Below are 17,746 nucleotides of genomic sequence, written 5' to 3' on the forward strand. Positions count from 1 at the left end.
CTCGTGATATATTATAAGATTTTAGAACATATTTATATCACCTTTCTCTTCCTTCACAAAATGTTATCTTTGTTTCTGTCCTTTTCACTGACGTGACAAGAGTGATGGGATAGCGACATGAACATATATAAAACTGATGGCCGTAGTATCACGTACACAAGGTATCAAAGGGCGGAGATGTCATTTGTACTCAGCCGACTCATGTGAAAAAGTTTGCGACGTGATTATGGCAGCACGACGGAAATTAATGTACTTCAAACGCGGAATGGTAGTTGGAACTAGACACATGGGACATTCCATTTCGGAAATCATCAGGAGTTCAGTATTCCAAGATCAGTAGTGTTAAGAGCGTACCGAGAATACCAAATGTCAACATTACCTTCCACCACAGACAACAAAGTGGCCGACGGACTTCACTTAATGACCAAGAGCAGCGGCATTTCCTTAGAGTTATCAGTGCTAATAGACAAGCAACACTGCTTGAAATAATAGCAGAAATCAATGCGGGACGTACGACGAACGTATCCGTTAGGACACTGAGGCGAAATTATGGGTTAATGAGCTCTGGCAGCAGACGACCGATGCGAGCGGTTTCGTTAAAAGCGCGATATAGTTGCAGCGCCTTTCCTGGGCTCGTGACCATGTCGATTGGACCCTAGACGGCTGGAAAACCGGGACCTGATCAGATGAGTACCAATTTCAGTCGGTAAGAGCTGATGATAGAGTTCGAGTGTAGCAAAGACCCCACAATGCCATGGACCCAGGCTGTCAACAAGGCACTGTGGAGGCTTGTGATGGCCCCATAATGGTGTGGGCTGACTGCGTGCTCTGGTCCAACTGAACTACTCACTGGCTAGAAATGGTTATATTCGGCTACTTGGAGACAATTTGCAGCTATTCATGGACATCATGTTGCCAAACAACTAAGAAATTTTAATGGATGACACAGCACCATGTCAGAATATTCTCGACAATTCGAGCGAATGATTAGGCCACCCAGATCGCAAGACATGAATCTTGTCGAACATTTAACGGAGTTAATTGAGAGGTCAGTTTGTGCACAAAATCTTGCACCGGCAACACCTTCGCAATTATGGACGACTATAGAGGTAGCAGAAATAAAAACTTTGAGGTTCGCCGATGACATTGTAATTCTGTCAGAGACAGCAAAGGACTTGGAAGAGTAGTTGAACGGAATGGATAGTGTCTTGAAAGGAGGATATAAAATGAACATCAACAAAAGCAAAACGAGAATATTGGAATGTAGTCGAATTAAATCAGGTGATGTTGTGGGAATTAGATTAGGAATTGAGACGCTTAAAGAAGTAAATGAGTTTTGCTATTTGGGGAGAAAAATAACTGATGATGGTCGAAGTAGAGAGGATATAAAATGTAGACCGGCAATGACAAGGAAAGCGTTTCTGAAGAAGTGAAATTTGTTGACATCGAGTATAGATTTAAGTGTGAGGAAGTCGTTTCTGAAAGTATTTGTATGGAGTGTAGCCATGTATGGAAGTGAAACATGGACGATAAATAGTTTGGACAAGAAGAGATGGTTCAAATGGCTCTGAGCACTATGGGACTCAACTGCTGAGGTCATTAGTCCCCTAGAACTTAGAACTAGTTAAACCTAACTAACCTAAGGACATCACAAACATCCATGCCCGAGGCAGGATTCGAACCTGCGACCGCAGCGGTCTTGCGGTTCCAGACTGCAGCGCCTTTAACCGCACGGCCACTTCGGCCGGCGACAAGAAGAGAATAGAAGCTTTCGAAATGTGGTGCTACAGAAGAATGCTGAAGATTATATGGGTAGATCACATAACTAATGAGGAGGTATTGAACAAAACTGGGGAGAAGAGGAGTTTGTGGCACAACTTGACTAGAAGAAGGGATCGGTTGGTAGGGCATATTCTGAGGCATCAAGGGATCACCAATTTAGTCTTGGAATTCAGCGTGGAGGGTAAAAATCGTAGAGGGGACCAAGAGAGGAATACACTAAACAGATTCAGAAGGATGTAGGTTGCTGTAGGTACTGGGAGATGAAGAAGCTTGCACAGGATAGAGTAGCATGGAGAGCTGCATCAAACCAGTCTCTGGACTGAAGACCACAACAACAATGACATGTAGCATCGCTCAATATTTCTGGAGGAGACTTCCAGCGACCTGTTGAGTCCATGCCACGTTCAGCTGCTTCACTGTGCTGGGCAAAAGGAGGATCGGCACGATATTGGGAGATATCCCATGATTTGTGTCGCCTTGGTATATGTCAACTTCCTTTTCCTTCACACAGTGTTGTCTTCCAGTTTCTCTCTTCCGTATAGCCTCTCTGTGTATTCCTTCCACCTTTCAGCCTTTCCTTCTTAGTCTGTAATACACTATGTTAGCTGTCCAGGAATGACGTGACGTCGCCGCTTGTGTTTTGCAGCACGACGGGCTGAAGCTGTGGCAGGACATGGGCTGCCCCGCGCACAAGTTGGTGGTGGGCGTGCCCTTCTACGGTCGCAGCTTCACGCTCAGCGCGGGCAACAAGGACTACAAGCTCGGCACGTACATCAACAAGGAGGCCGGCGGCGGCAAGCCGGGCAACTACACGCAGGCCAAGGGCTTCCTCGCCTACTACGAGGTGCGTATGCTACATGGGCGCACAGGTCATCGCCTTGTCTCAAATGGGGTTCAAATGGCTCTGAGCACTATGGGACTTAACATCTATGGTCATCAGTCCCCTAGAACTTAGAACTACTTAAACCTAACTAACCTAAGGACAGCACACAACACCCAGTCATCACAAGGCAGAGAAAATCCCTGACCCCGCCGGGAATCGAACCCGGGAACACGGGCGTGGGAAGCGAGAACGCTACCGCACGTCCACGAGCTGCGGACCCTTGCCTCAACAAAGAGGATGTAGCGAGTAATGGGAAAATAGAATACGTATGTTTTTGGGTAGGGTCCGCCTTTAGCAAAACATAAATTTGTTTTTAAAAAACAAATTTGTGATTTGCTAAAGGCGCACCCTATCCACAAACATGCGTATTGTTAATGCAAACACGGAAGAAAAGAGCTTCAACCCTAAGATTATTATGGGAAATACATTACGGTAATTCATAAGAAAGTGTGGCAGACTATAAAAATTATACGAATCTATGAGTAACTGAGTCATGCGCGTGGTTATATCGATTACTGTGTTTGAGGAAACTCTTTGCGTAGTGTTGCTTACGAGGAAAAAAGGGCAAGTGCCATAACAGGACTTCCCAGAAACTTCGGTCGGTGAAAGAAGAATCCAAATAACCGAATGCGTGTCTCGGCTTAGCCATTTATACTCACCAATTTCTGGGAAAACGACCGTTCAAAGTTTTTGGGGTATTTTATCTGCCTTTTAGCGAGCGATTGGTTTAACAGAAGCAGTGGTACAGTAGCTAGCGTCACGGCTCCATAATTTTGCCCCCTCTTTTCGAAACCTGATTACTGTCATTATTTTTCGTTTTTCTAGGAATGACCGTAGAAGATTACTACACGAATGTTTTTCCAGTGTTTATTGAAATAACGCTGTCCTTAATCGTCTACTAATAGTATGACTGGCGAATGAATTTAAAAATAAATAAATGAGAATTTATTTCAAATTGTTTTTGGTGGAATTCTTTTGTGTATCTTGATTTATAATCACTTGTAAGCGCCAGTTTTCGATAAAGTGATCTGTTATGCGTGGTTTGCCGCGAAATTATTGCCAGCGCATGAAACCCTGAGTAATGTTAATGACGTATCTTTGCCAAATGAGATTCATGCAAAGAAATGTCACTGTGGCAAACCTGCTTTCTGGAGACGCTCGTGGTGTTCGGAATTTCTCCGGTTCGAATGTTTCTACGAACGGTATCATACAAGGGAGAGCACAAAATCTTCCAGAAGAAAAAAGAGCAATAAAATATAAGAATAACTATAACAAATGTATAATAATGAAGTATAAGGATATGAGTGTTTAAAACACTGTAACCCTTGAAAATACCATACACACAACTACACATACACCCCCCCTCCCCCCCGCCCCACACACTCACACATACGTGGTCAGAAAATGCGTGAAATGCTTGTAGGGATGTTACAGGGCAGATTGTACTGAGACATAAATGTTAAGATAGAAATTCGATACGTTGCTCCGTTTCCGAGTTATTTAGCATAGAATTTAGCCAATCGGGGCTTCGCGCGCTCGCATTCAAGCGGCCTGCCAGGGGCGGCGTTGCCCAGCAAGTGGTTTCTCTCGTTAGCTGAAACTTGAATTTACGCGCGCGACGATCTGATTGGCTAACTTCAATGCTAAATAACCCGGAAACGGCGCAACGTATCGACTTTTTTTTGTAACATTCATATCTCAGTACAACTTGCCGTGCAACATCCCTACAAGCGTTTCAGACATTTTCTGACCACACTGTATATATATGACTGTGAAATCCAGTAGTAATTTTACAATTAATATGTCGCACTTGTACCCCCTAAATTGATAACAAAAAATCGTGTAGTAACTTTTTACGGAAATTGGTAGATAAATGAAAAAATAAATATATAAAATAAATAAAAAGGATGATTGGTTTTGAACAGAGGGCTCGTGGTATCGAGGTTTGTACCTCGGAACCGTAGTGATTGCTCATTGTATCTGTACGGTTGATATTTATTTCGCGGGCCGAGCGTTCGCCTACTGGGTAGTTGCAACTTCACCCCAGCTATGCTCTGATGGGTAATATTATGCATATTCTGGAATTGGACTTCAGGCATGTTCCTGCTGCCTTGACTGGATGATGTGGCCACATACGCTGTCCATGATTTGCGTCAGCCTGATGCAAAAACGAAGGTGAGAAACATTTTTGTGGGCAAGATTCACGAGACGATAGCCCCTCCCAGTGCAGTCGTCTCTGAGAGTCGTTTGCTTTTTGATATTAAACAGATTCCGATCGTTGTACTGGCCGTGTATGGGCGATGCCTTTCTGTGGATCAGCAGCCTGTCGATAAGAACTGCTCTAAAACAAGTACTTATTTGATTGTAATGGGGTATCAGTTTCAGAAAGCATTTGTGTTTCCTAAGTTCAACTTTTTTGTCTGTTGTGTAGAGATGGGGCCCCTCCACGCCCGCACCAACGTGGTGACCAAACCAAAAGTTCTGCTGTCACCACCGCAAACATGTTAGTTATCAAGTAAGTGGATCACAGGATGCTGGGCTGTGATGTTATCCGTGCGTCTGGGTAAGACTACGCATTAACACGGTCCATCAGGTGATAGATAATGGTCGAAACGCGAGTGAGGGTAGCGATTTGAAGAGCAGAGGGAATAAAGTGCCAAGGCTCGTGCCGTGGGAAAAAAACCTCTGCAACAGTGGGATGGGTAGTAAGAGCAGTAGTGGCTTACTATCTGCGATAGTTCATGCGAGGTTGGATTTGTTAGTATGGGTATCATGCATCGTTACCGTGGCAAGCGATGGCGATGTATCCCCAGTTGCTGCAGCCGCTAGATTCCTGGAACAATCAAGATCGTTATATAGTAGTGGGAGATCGGCCATACATCATCTCACTGTGTGGGGGATGTGTGGAGCTTCGCCGCATGCAGTGTACGGTACGGCTTCCCTGCGTGGTGCCAGTTATTCGGCAGTGTATTCCAGCTGGGTATCCAGTAATGGCGTCTGATTAACAGGGGCTCACCTGTGCCGTTGTGCTTGCGTGTGCTTGGCCATAGATGTTAGGTCCTTACACGTATGTCTTTTATGTTTCCATCTATGGTTGTGGTCGTAGTTCCCCAGATTCAGAATAAACGGGTTCTGCGAATGTCTGGAGTTGCTGTATAGTCTTGTGGTGTGTTTGTGAATTACCTCCGTGAGAGTCTCAAGTCGGTATTCCCGGTGAAGGTCCGCGATGCGTGTGTATCGTGGAGCATTGCTTATGATTTTGAGTACTTTGTTTTGTATGAGCTGCAGACGGCGCAGGCGTGTAGGCGCAGCGTTTCCCCAGACAGGAGCTGCGTACGTCATCAGGGGTCGGATAAGTTTCATGTACATGGACCTCGACACCCTTCTGTTCAGTGTGCTACGCCTGTTGAGCATAGGGTAGAGCTGTTTGAGCCTCGCGCTAGCTCGGTTGGTCCTGTGTTGTATGTGGTCCCCCCCAGAGTAATTTCCGGTCCAGCCAGACACCGAGGAATTTGACTTTCTCGCGGAAACGTATTGGGCGTGAATGTAGAGTTATTGGTGTGCAGTATCGGTGTTTGCGCAGTTGCTTCGGTCTTCTTGTCCCGTCACTTTAAATGACCTTTTATATTTATTCTCTTACCAGATACTACTGGATCAAATGGACTCAGCTGTATATCCTCGTGCTTCAGTTGTGATTGGGGGACTGCTTAATGATTTCATGCACGTGTTGTCTAAATTTAATTTGTATTTTGTGTGTACGTTTTAGAATTTGTCAAACAACTGACTGGAACGTCGGCCGCGCTTCCAGCCGTTACTGCAGTCGCCTAATTTACGTGCTTGAGGTGCTAAGACTGCCTGGGATTTCGTTACTCATAAAAGTGCTTGCTAAACGCCTCGGTCTGCTTCACAGGCGTATACATTATTCTAAATATTCTGGTTTCTGTGAATATGCAGTTCTATTTAGCTGCTTCACAGCCACATACGGAACGCTTTAAAACTGTAGAAATTGACTCATCTTGTGAGATATAGTGGTGCGAAAATCTGCTTCAGTGACGTGTACATTATTTCACATTTCTGCTTTCCCTGTCTATACAAACTAGTGAGATAACAATTCCTTCTGCGTCCTTTTCAGCTGCGTATTTAATTTTTTTTTTTCAAATTCTTGGTATTTACTAGTGCTACGGTCTGTTATCTCTTCTGTCTGCTTCACGGACATACATATATTATTTCTTATGTCAGCATTTTGCTGATGTGTATTACAGAATCTCTTTGAATAAATGTGTGATAAATTTTTAGCTATTTCTCAGAACTGAAAGATTTGTTTTAAAACTTGGCCTATGTGGCGAGCAAATATTACTCGCTTTGTTCGCCCCCGATAGCTGAGTGATCAGCGCGACAAACTGTCAATCCTAAGGGCCCGGGTTCGATTCCCGGCTGGGTCGGAGATTGTCTCCGCTCAGGGTCTGGGTGTTGTGTTGTCTTAATCATCATCATTTCATCCCCATCGACGCGCAAGTCGCCGAAGTGGCGTCAAATCGAAAGACTTGCACCAGGCGAACGGTCTGCCCGACGGGAGGCCCTCGTGACACCACACTTCATTTCATTACTCGCTTTCAAATTTAAAAATCGCCCTCTGGGACAAATCAATGAACAATTTTATTTTATTTTATTTTCCCTCAGAACCTTACTACTCGCAGATCATCACTCCCCACAAGTTCAACGGTAGCAGAGAGTGGCTCCGGGAGTAACAATCGGTCGAGTAGCGCCACAGGCTGCCTCCGTAGCGGAGTGGGTGGCGTGGCCGACTGCCATGCTGGGGCACCCGGCTTCAATTCCTGGTACTGCCAGTCGTTTTTCTTTCGTGTGAGGACTAACAGGGGGCGTACTCAGCCTCGTGAGGCCAACAGAGGAGCCACTCGACCGATTAGTAACGGTTCCACCGTCAAGAAATCCGACAATGTCCGGGACTGTGCTGTCCACATGCTTTTCTAAGCCACATCTGATGACGCTATTGGCAGACGACGACACGGTGGTCGGTAAGGCGTGATTAGTCTGTCTAGGGCAGAACGCGGACCTTTAATTTAAAAACCACTGAACCGCAAGTGAACTAGAATCTGGGTCTAGTAAGGTGCTAAGCAAAGAATAATCTTTCGAACTAAAATTATTTATTGATTTGTCTCAGAAAGAAATGGTTCAAATGGCCATGACCAGTACGGGACTGCCGGCCGGAGTGTCCGTGCGGTTCTAGGCGCTACAGTCCGGAGCCGAGCGACCGCTACGGTCGTAGGTTCGAATCCTGCCTCGGGCATGGATGTGCGTGATGTCCTTAGGTTAGTTAGGTTTAATTGGTTCTAAGTTCTAGGCGACAGATGACCTCAGAAGTTAAGTCGCATAGTGCTCAGAGCCATTTGAACCATCTGAGTACGGGACTTAACATCTGGGGTAATCATTCCCTTAGAACTTAGAACTACTTAAACGTAACTAACCTAAGGACATCATACACATCCATGCCCGAATCAGGATTCGAACCTGCGACCGCAGCAGTAGCGCGGTTCCGGACTGAAGCGCTTAGAACCACTCGGCCACCGCGGCAAACCCAGAGAGAGATATTTAAATTTTAAAGAAAGTAATAATTGTTCTCCACTCAGGGGAAGGCTTAATACAAATCTTTAGGTTCTGAGAAATAAAAAAAAATTATTAAAAAATTTTCAAACAGATACTGTACTGCACAACGGCAAACAGCTGACTCAAAAAATTACGTATTTGCATCTGTGATGCCGACAGAGTACAGAGCACACAGTAGCATCAGTAAATACCAAAAAGTTTTTAAAAAAGTATTTAGAGAGCCGAAAAGCAAACAGAAGCAATCGTTACCTCACTAGTTTGCGAAATCAGGGAAAGCAGGAATGTGAAACAATGTACACGTCTGTGAAGCAGATTTTTGCACCACTGGATACCAAAAGGTGAGAAAATTATTAAAATTTTAAAGCTTTACACATACTGCTGTGAAGCAACTAAAAGAAATTCCATGTTCATAGAAACCAGAAAATTTAGAATAATGTACACGTTTGTGGAGAATTCTTTTGTGTCAATAAACATCAACTACATACAGAATTTTAAAAAAATGTTCAAGTCTGAGAAGCAGACTTAAGGTTCAACAAATTTCAATCATACAGACAAAATTTCTTGTAACTTTACATTCATTGCTGTGAAGCAGGCAAGGGGAGGCAATGAATTTAAAACAATGTACGCGTCTATGACGCAGACTTTTGACTTTTAACTCTACGTACATGGCTGTGAAACAGCCTATTTCGAGAATGTGCGTAATCAGAGAATGACGTACACACCTGTGGAGCAGACTGAGGGGTTTACCGAGCACTTTTATGAGAACGAAATGCCGAGCAAGCTTACGGCCTCAAGCATATAAATTAGACAAATAGAGTAACGGCTCGAAATGCGGCTGATCTCCCAGACAGTTGCTCGACAAGTTCGAAAACATACACACACAGTAAAAAGTAAGTTTACACAGCAAGCGAATGACAGTCGGTACGCAGCTCTCCCCCCCCCCCCCCTTTCCCCGCACCTCAATCACAACAGGAACATGAGAGTATAAAACTGAGTCCATTTGGCCCACTACTATCTGATAAGGAAATAAATATAAAAAAGGCACTTAAACAGAGGACACAACAGAAACTGAAACTTAAATTTAGAAAATCCATACACCTCCTGAAACTGTTACCCTCTTACAGTGAAATGAATACTTGTTTTAGACAGATTGTTATCTCCGTAATACTGCTCCACACAAAGGCATCGGCCAGACACGGCCATTACAGTGATCCGAATCCGCTTACCGAAAAAAAAAAGAAACGACACTCAGAGGTGACCTTAAAAGGAGGGGGTTTCGCGAATCCTGACCGACGTCACAAAATGTTGCAACTATCGTTCCTGTATCACGCCGACGCAAATGGTTCAAATGGCTCTGAGCACTATGGGACTTAACATCTGAGGTCATCAGCCCCCTACACTTAGAACTAAGTAAACCTAACTAACCTGAGGACATCATACATATCCATGCCCGAGGCAGGATTCGAACCTGCGACCGTAGCAGCACTGCGGGTCCGGACTGAAGCGCCTAGAACCGCTCGGTCACAGCGGCCGGCCCTACGCAAATTATGGACAGTATATGTGGTCATTTCCGCCAACCAAGGAAGCGGTAATACGCCCGAAGCCCAACTCCAGAACACAACCCGTCACCGCATAGCCAGGATGAAGTAGCAAGTCCCCAGTAGGCGAAGGCTCACCCGCGAAGTAAACATCGTCCGTGCAGACACGATGAGGAACAAACGCGGATCCGAGGTACAAGCCTTGATACCACGTGACGTTCTATTAGAACCGCCAAAGCTCAGCGGACCACGTCTGATCAGCGCGCTTGCTGAAATCCATGACAGGCCAAGCTCGGATCAAGAGAGCCTTATCGAAGCAACACTAGGAAACGAGTTTTGTCAAGCACAGGAATCGATATAACCACGCACACAGCTCAGTAACCACCGTGAACATACAGGGGTTGGATAAAAATATATAAACACCGCAAGAAATGAATGCTTGAACATAAATGAAGGTCCTAGCCAAGTCTGCATGTTGCAAATATGTGAAACGTCTTAAATGCGTTGTAAGTGGCAGAAGTGGTCATAACAGTATTCTGTGTAGCTGTGAGTGCACTATGGGGAAGCTAAATATACTTGAACGTAGGCAAACTGTTGACGCCGTATGGTGGGTACTTCCATAACCAAGGTACGCAAAATACTTCTAATGGTACCATTTCGGAAGTTTATGCACATGCAAGGAAAGCCAAAAAATATCATCCATCAACGCCGACAATTGTGCGTATTGAGTCATGGTGGCAAAAAGTTATTGAAGAGAATGTGCCGAAATATAAGAGGGCTACCGCTGCGGAAGTCACTGCAGAACTGAATGTCGCACTCGCGAATTCTGTCAGCACCAAAACAACATGAAGTGACTCCATAAATTGAAAACTGCGAGCCGACCTGAATTCCAAAACCACTCATCAGTGATACAAACGCCCACAACAGGAAAACGTGGTGCTGAGGCCGTAAAACCTGGATTATGGAGCAGACTGTTTCATACTGTTTCCAACTTCTGGTCTAACTTACGTCCCAAGAGTGAAATATGGTGCGGATTTCGTGATGATTTCGGCAGCCAAATCGTGGTATTCATGGTCCCCATGTTTACTCTGGGTTACTGCCAGCGGGTTTCCTAAGTCGTATTAGGCATGACATTGTGTCGTGTTTTTTATGTTTTCATATTTTTGTCCACCCCTGTACTTTATGGAAGAAATTATTATACATGCGTTATCGCAAAAATACCAAGATACACATGCTGAAATATCAGCAGGCCTTAGAGTTGGTGGATCAACAATACATCACACTTTTTGCCAATAGGAAATAACTGTAGACAATATACCACTTTTTGTATATACCACTGTGTGTATTTATATACGGTAAATTCCGATTAAAGTACACGTTCAGGCAAGCTATGAGCAGCTTTAAAGTCGCTGGAAATCATTCCAGTATTAATAATGGTAATTCAAACACTAAATTAAAACTGTATACCAAAATCTGAACTTAATTTACAAATTTATTTAAATCATTTCACTCTATATGCAAGATTCACAAAAAACGCTATAGGATAGTAAAAGTGTAAAAGTTGAAAATAAATGGTAATACAGTAACTTATTCGTTACAGTGCGCTACTGACCAATTCGTTGAAGATAAATGTTTGCTCCAGAAATATAAAAATTTTGAGGTAAATGCAAACAAGATAATAACGAAATAATGATGTGGTAATTGGTGCAAAAAGCGAACATACCTTGGAAGATGGATAGGAACAGTAGCAGCTACTGAAGCTATGTAATCAAAGAGCTGAAAATTGCAAATTATAGGACGTAACACCAAGAAAATAGATCAAATTGTAAATTTTGGAAAGAAGAATACTTATTTATCAACGGGATTTGTCTTTGATAAACGCATAAGAATTAATACTAAAACAAAGAAAATTAACACAGTTTTAGAACCATTATCACAAATGGTTTGGGAGTTTGTACCGTAAAATGGAGATAGATTTATGTAGACTTTCGGCAAGAATATCAATATCAGAAAAAAAAGAATCGAAACGATACGCGACAGAAACGATTTTCAACATTCTTAAGACCATATAATGGTATAGGTATGTTAAGAGCATTCGTTAGGAAATACTTCCAAAACACATACCAGATGAATAAAAAAGTGGGGCACCACAATATTTGAACGCATGGGATATGTCCGTCAATGACATAGAAGAATATTCCTGCAGATTTACGTAGAGGTAGAGGAGAATAGAGTAAAACGATTAGGGGCGTTTTGTAATCTTAGGTGCTAGTAGAATGAATAAACTTTTTATAACAAAAAACACATATCCGAATACATACTGTAAATGATATTAAAGATAAATGATTCTACTTATGCCATTTGGAGTTTTTCTTAGACCGAATGTGTTACAAAATAACCTCTATATGCGTCTACGAGTATTTTCATTTGCTTTTATTAGCACTAGACACTTTTAACCTTATTGTAGGAAACTCGTAACTGGTGTTGCAGTGTAAAATTTAGATTGGAAGGAAGACAGATTTAGATTGGAATTGTCACTGTCGTTGTTATCCAACTGAACTGAAGAAATAAATGTTACTCATGGACCTTGTAGAAAAATAGTATCCATGTAAAATTAAACACTTACTTTATAATTTTGCTACCTTGCTGTGACTCATCGGAATATTTGTTGGGCAATAGAACAATCTCCACTGCTTTTAGTCAATTTCTCCAATATTTTTTTTTGTTAAATCCAAAAACTGGCTACAATAAGCACAGTAGTAGCAATAATAAAGATTTAAATAAAGGCCGTTTCTTTCCAAAAGTGAAGGTAACAACCAGCCAACGTTAATTGTTTCATTTTTTAGAAAACAAAGCCCTTATTGGTTCATCTTCAGATGGCTGTTCACATTTATTTTGCTCCATTTACACATAGCTGACCAGAAGATGTTACCCATTTTTAGCAGTAGCGAATGTTTCTTAAGACGGTGTTACCTTCGAAATTCCTCCCACATATTAAGAATAATGGGAATGTTTTCATAGCGAATGCTATTATGGTTAGTGAGGACACAACAATAAGTAGAGAAAGAGCGGTAGTGCTATGGAGTATAGTAGGACGCTACTAAGGATACCGGCAGAGTAGCAGGCATGGCGCTTGAAGCGCGTGGGGAGTGCCGAGGAAATTCAGACAGAAGGAAGAGTTGCATATGAACTAACAGCTTAACTTTCTCGGGATGAAATTTAATGACACATTCTAGGTTCACGATCTATACTAAATGACGGATCTGAAAATGATTAGTTTATGTAGGAGTATAACCAATGTAATTGGGAAAACTACATCCTGGCTTAGAGGCAAATGGTTCAAATGGCTCTGAGCACTATGGGACTCAACTGCTGAGGTCATTAGTCCCCTAGAACTTAGAACTAGTTAAACCTAACCAACCTAAGGACATCACAAACATCCATGCCCGAGGCAGGATTCGAACCTGCGACCGTAGCGGTCTTGCGGTTCCAGACTGCAGCGCCTTTAACCGCACGGCCACTTCGGCCGGCCCCTGGCTTAGAGGCCTCAGAGTAAAGAAAAGGAAATTTTTTGTTTTATGCATTTAATAATAATTTTTACTTTACTGGAGGGGAGGAACTCGGTTGTTAATTCAATGACTGATTTGCGACTTGCAGATATGTCTCGAGATCCAAGAAGTGGGTGGATGGACGGAGAAATGGGATGAAGCGGGGAAAGTTCCATACGCATACAAAGGTAAGTATAGATTCCATACCAACCAAGTGGAATGCTTAAGTCTTATTCAAACATTAATCACGAATTACGCGTTTACTAGTTGTATGTTTGCGTCAAAATTCAGTATCACTTCAGCGTTCACCTAAAAATGGTGCTTCGAAATGTCCGGTTCGAAATCACGCAGAATAGTTTACCTACACCTGGGAAACCACAAGTTGATTAATTGACGCAGGGGAGAAGGCGATGTGCTCACGATTCATAACAGAATTAATGTCTTTAAACTAATGAAAATATTGAAAAATGGTTCAAATGGCTCTGAGAACTATGGGACTTAACTTCTGAGGTCATCAGTCCCCTAGAACTTAGCACTAATTAAACCTAATTACCCTAAGGACATCACACACATCCATGCCCGAGGGAGGATTCGAACCTGCGACCGTAGCGGTCGCGCGGTTCCAGACTGTAGCGCCTAGAGCAGCTCGCCCAGAAAATATTAAATTTAATATTATCCATTATGCACGTAAGGTAGGCGGTTGTTATGTTTTTATAGTAATATTTGATGGCATTCAGTCGCAATTGTGTGTAGGACAAAAATTACTGTTGAACACAAACAATTATTACCAATTATTATTACTGTAATGAAAATACGCTCATGTTTAGAAGAAACAGAACATCTTGAACGACTAGAGCAGGACATTCATATTCACAGGAAGTGTATCTAGTGTGTTCTGCAGAAATGGTTAGTATTTGTATCATGTCGAGCTGATGGTTCAAGGTCAACATCGATATCGCTGCATAAGTCCACCTATCGGTAGAATGTGCCGCCTGCCGTTCTCGATGTCGCTACAAACCGAAGGCAATGGGTCAGTGTGACTTGTGCAGAAGTGCAGGATGCCCCGCACACTTATGCGCGAATCATACCATCAAATCAGTGAATTTGAAAGATGGTGCATTATTGGCATGAGAGATTATGGTGCATCCATTCGGGAAATTGCTGCACGCCTGGGGCGAAGTGTTTCGGCAGTGCAAGGGGTGTGTGTACAGAATGGTTCTCGGAAGGCCGTAGAACACGACGAGGTGGGTCAGGTCGCATCACCTAGACACCCCCTGAGAAGATCGACACCTCGTGCGAATGGCATTGCAGGACAGATCTACGTCCTCTTCGCCATTCGCGCCTTATTCGCGTCGATAACATGACGCATGGAACAAATTATCAGAGTCTATGGCAACAGGATACATGCTGATCATTTCTGCAGAACATATTAACGTACATGCCCTGTGAATATGAACGTGCTATCTCTAGTTGTACTGCTTTTTTTTTTTTTCTAAAAGTGAATGTATGATTTTGTGTGTGTGTGTGTGTGTGTTTTTCAAAAATCCAGGAACATTTTAAAAACTTTATTGTATCCGAATGAATAGCATTACAAAGTAATATTCACATAATTTGAAAGAGTAAACTTGTAAGTTGTTTTTGACAGCAAAAAAATGGCTCTGAGCACTATGGGACTTAACATCTGAGGTCATCAGTCCCCTAGAACTTAGAACTACTTAAACCTAACTAACGTAAGGACATCACACACATCCATGCCCGAAGCAGGATTCGAACCTGCGACCGTAGCGGTTGCGCGGTTCCGGACTGAAGCGCCTAGAAGCGCTCGGCCACCCCGGGCGGCTTTTGACAACATTCGATTCACATGCACTCCATGTGGGAACCATGTACGCTCCTACAAACGTCGATGCGATAATCTAACTCTTGCCACACACGGGGCCAATATGTATTTTGAGATTGTGGCTGTTGCTTGTCCAGTTCTCCATTTCAATTCCGCAACATCATCTGGAAGAGGAGTGACATAAACAAGGTCCTTTACATAACCTAATAAAAAGAAATCACAAGGGGTAATACCCGGGACGTAGGAGGCCATTTTAGCATACATCTGTTGTTCCCACAGCGAGCAAGCCAACGATTGGGTAGCACTGTGCTCAGATACGCCCTAACATCACAGTGAAAATATGCGGGTGCACCATCTAACTGAAGGACAAAGTTCTCTGATTCTGTTTGCAACAATGACGTTAACCAGTTCTGCAACATCTGAAGGAAGCACTCTCCAGTAACAATTCTTCAAAGAAGAAAGACCCATAAAGTTTCTTGTGAGACATGGCGCAAAAACATTGATATTCGGAGGATCCCACTCGTGCTCAACAATGTTATGCGGTTTTTCTAATCCCCAAATCCTACAATTGTGTCCGTTTACTTTCCCATTTGTATGAAATGTTTCCTCGTCCGAAAAAATTATCCATGTCACAGAACCATCGTGTTCAACCTTCAATATACAGCAAAATTTGAATTTCTGGTCCTTGTCTTTAGGGTATAACTTCTGCACTAGCTGTAGTCTAAATGGTTTCCTGTTTAATTTTTTACGCGTAACACACCACACAGTCGTTGTTGACATTTCCAACACACGTGAAGCTCTACGTAGAGATTATGCCGGGTTCCTTGTGAAAGCTTCTCTCACTCGTTTAATGTCATTTGAATTCACATCTGGCCGACTGCTTCTCTTCTTGTCACAGAAAAAACCAGTTTCAACGACTTTACAGGCCAACTGTAGATTGCCTTTCTGGTTGGTGCTGCTTTCCCGCACTTCATCCCAAATTTTCGTTGGACATTCGTTGCACTCTTTCTTTTGATAAATTCTAGCACATAGAAAGCCTTCTCAGCTCCATCTTGATTATGATATCATCTAGCGACCATTCATGGAACAACACATCACACTTGCAATGAGAAAAAAAACTTACAAGTTTACTCATTCAAATTATGTATATTGTTACTTTGTAATGCTACTCACTCGGCTCATTCACTTCTAAAGTGACTGTGTGTGTGTGTGTGTGTGTGTGTGTGTGTGTGTGTGTGTTAGTGTGTGCATGTGTGTGCGCACGTGTGTGTATATGTGAGGGAGAAAGAGAATAAGCAAATAAGTGTGTGAGTGGTGCATCCACCACTGTATAGGTAGTAGAGGTTTATAACGATCTGGATGGACTGTGAGACACTGATTTTATACCTATATCCTGGCCACAGGTACTCAGTGGGTGGGCTTCGAGAATCCAAAGAGTGTACAGATCAAGATGGACTTCATCAAGGCGAAGGGCTACGGTGGCGCCATGACGTGGGCTATCGATATGGACGACTTCCGTGGAGTATGTGGCCCAAAGGACGCCCTCATCTCCGTCATGTACAACAACATGAAGGACTACATCGTGCCGGACATTCAGTACTCCACCACCAAGAGGGTAAGTCGTTCAGATTTTTACATGTAACTGCAGGCTTACAAGGCGTTGTCATTGAAGGTAGAATCTTGCGGGTGACCACGAAGCGTCATTTTCTGCGTCAAAGTTCTTCTACAGCTATGCGTGATAATATCGTAGCAGCAATAGGACTGGACAGTAAAAAGAAAAAAAAACCTGAAGGAGTAAAACACTTCAGAGACTTCAGCATCAAAGTCAGTTTTACTATCATATTTCCACATAAATTTAAATCAGTGAACTAATGTACAGGAGACTCATCAAAATTTTCTTAAAGACCAGAAATACAACTGAAACAAATTATGTATAATCTTAAAAACATAAATTACTAATTGATTACAGCCCCCAGCGAAAATTTTCTACATTTTTCAACGAAGAACTAAAACATTTCACAGAATAATAACATTTCTACAAAAGGATTGAGAATAACTTTGACATTTGGAACTACTAATTTCATATTACGAAATATTTTGCCTTTTAGTTCTTTATAGATTTTCATGGGGAAGTAATGTGAAGTCTGACTACCTGTTTGTGTGGAAGTGACAAGAGTCTCTCTTTGTAAATATGTTGCAAATATTGAAAATTGTTTCCTGCAACGAAATATGCTTTTTTATGAAGAGAAACAATTAATAATGGAATACAAGTATGCGAAATATTTAGCTTTCCATACAGTGGTCACAACACTTATTTTTCATAGCTTTTTTGTAGTGACAGAATTCTATTTAGACTGCCTGCTACCTCCAAACAATAATTCTATGCCCTACAATAGATACAAAATATCTGTGGTAGTGCACTGAAAGTATCCCTGTCAGTAACCAAATACAGTATTGTCACTGCAGATGCAACCTTATCTGATTTATTTGCCAGGGAGTGTGAATGTATGTGGACCATGATAGATATTTACTT

The 17,746-nt window shown here is 42.6% G+C and overlaps 1 protein-coding gene across 1 annotated transcript in view; it reads left to right on the forward strand.

The window, feature by feature from the left end:
* Window positions 1-17,746, forward strand: part of LOC124804782 (endochitinase) — an 87,899-nt gene that overhangs the window by 62,302 nt on the left and 7,851 nt on the right. Inside the window, exons 7-9 of the mRNA XM_047265108.1 lie at window positions 2,429-2,626; window positions 13,486-13,564; window positions 16,617-16,828. Coding sequence (XP_047121064.1) covers window positions 2,429-2,626; window positions 13,486-13,564; window positions 16,617-16,828 — 489 coding nt within the window. The remainder of the gene's footprint in view (window positions 1-2,428; window positions 2,627-13,485; window positions 13,565-16,616; window positions 16,829-17,746) is intronic.

This window comes from Schistocerca piceifrons, chromosome 7, assembly GCF_021461385.2.
Source record: "Schistocerca piceifrons isolate TAMUIC-IGC-003096 chromosome 7, iqSchPice1.1, whole genome shotgun sequence".
Lineage (NCBI taxonomy): Eukaryota > Metazoa > Arthropoda > Insecta > Orthoptera > Acrididae > Schistocerca > Schistocerca piceifrons.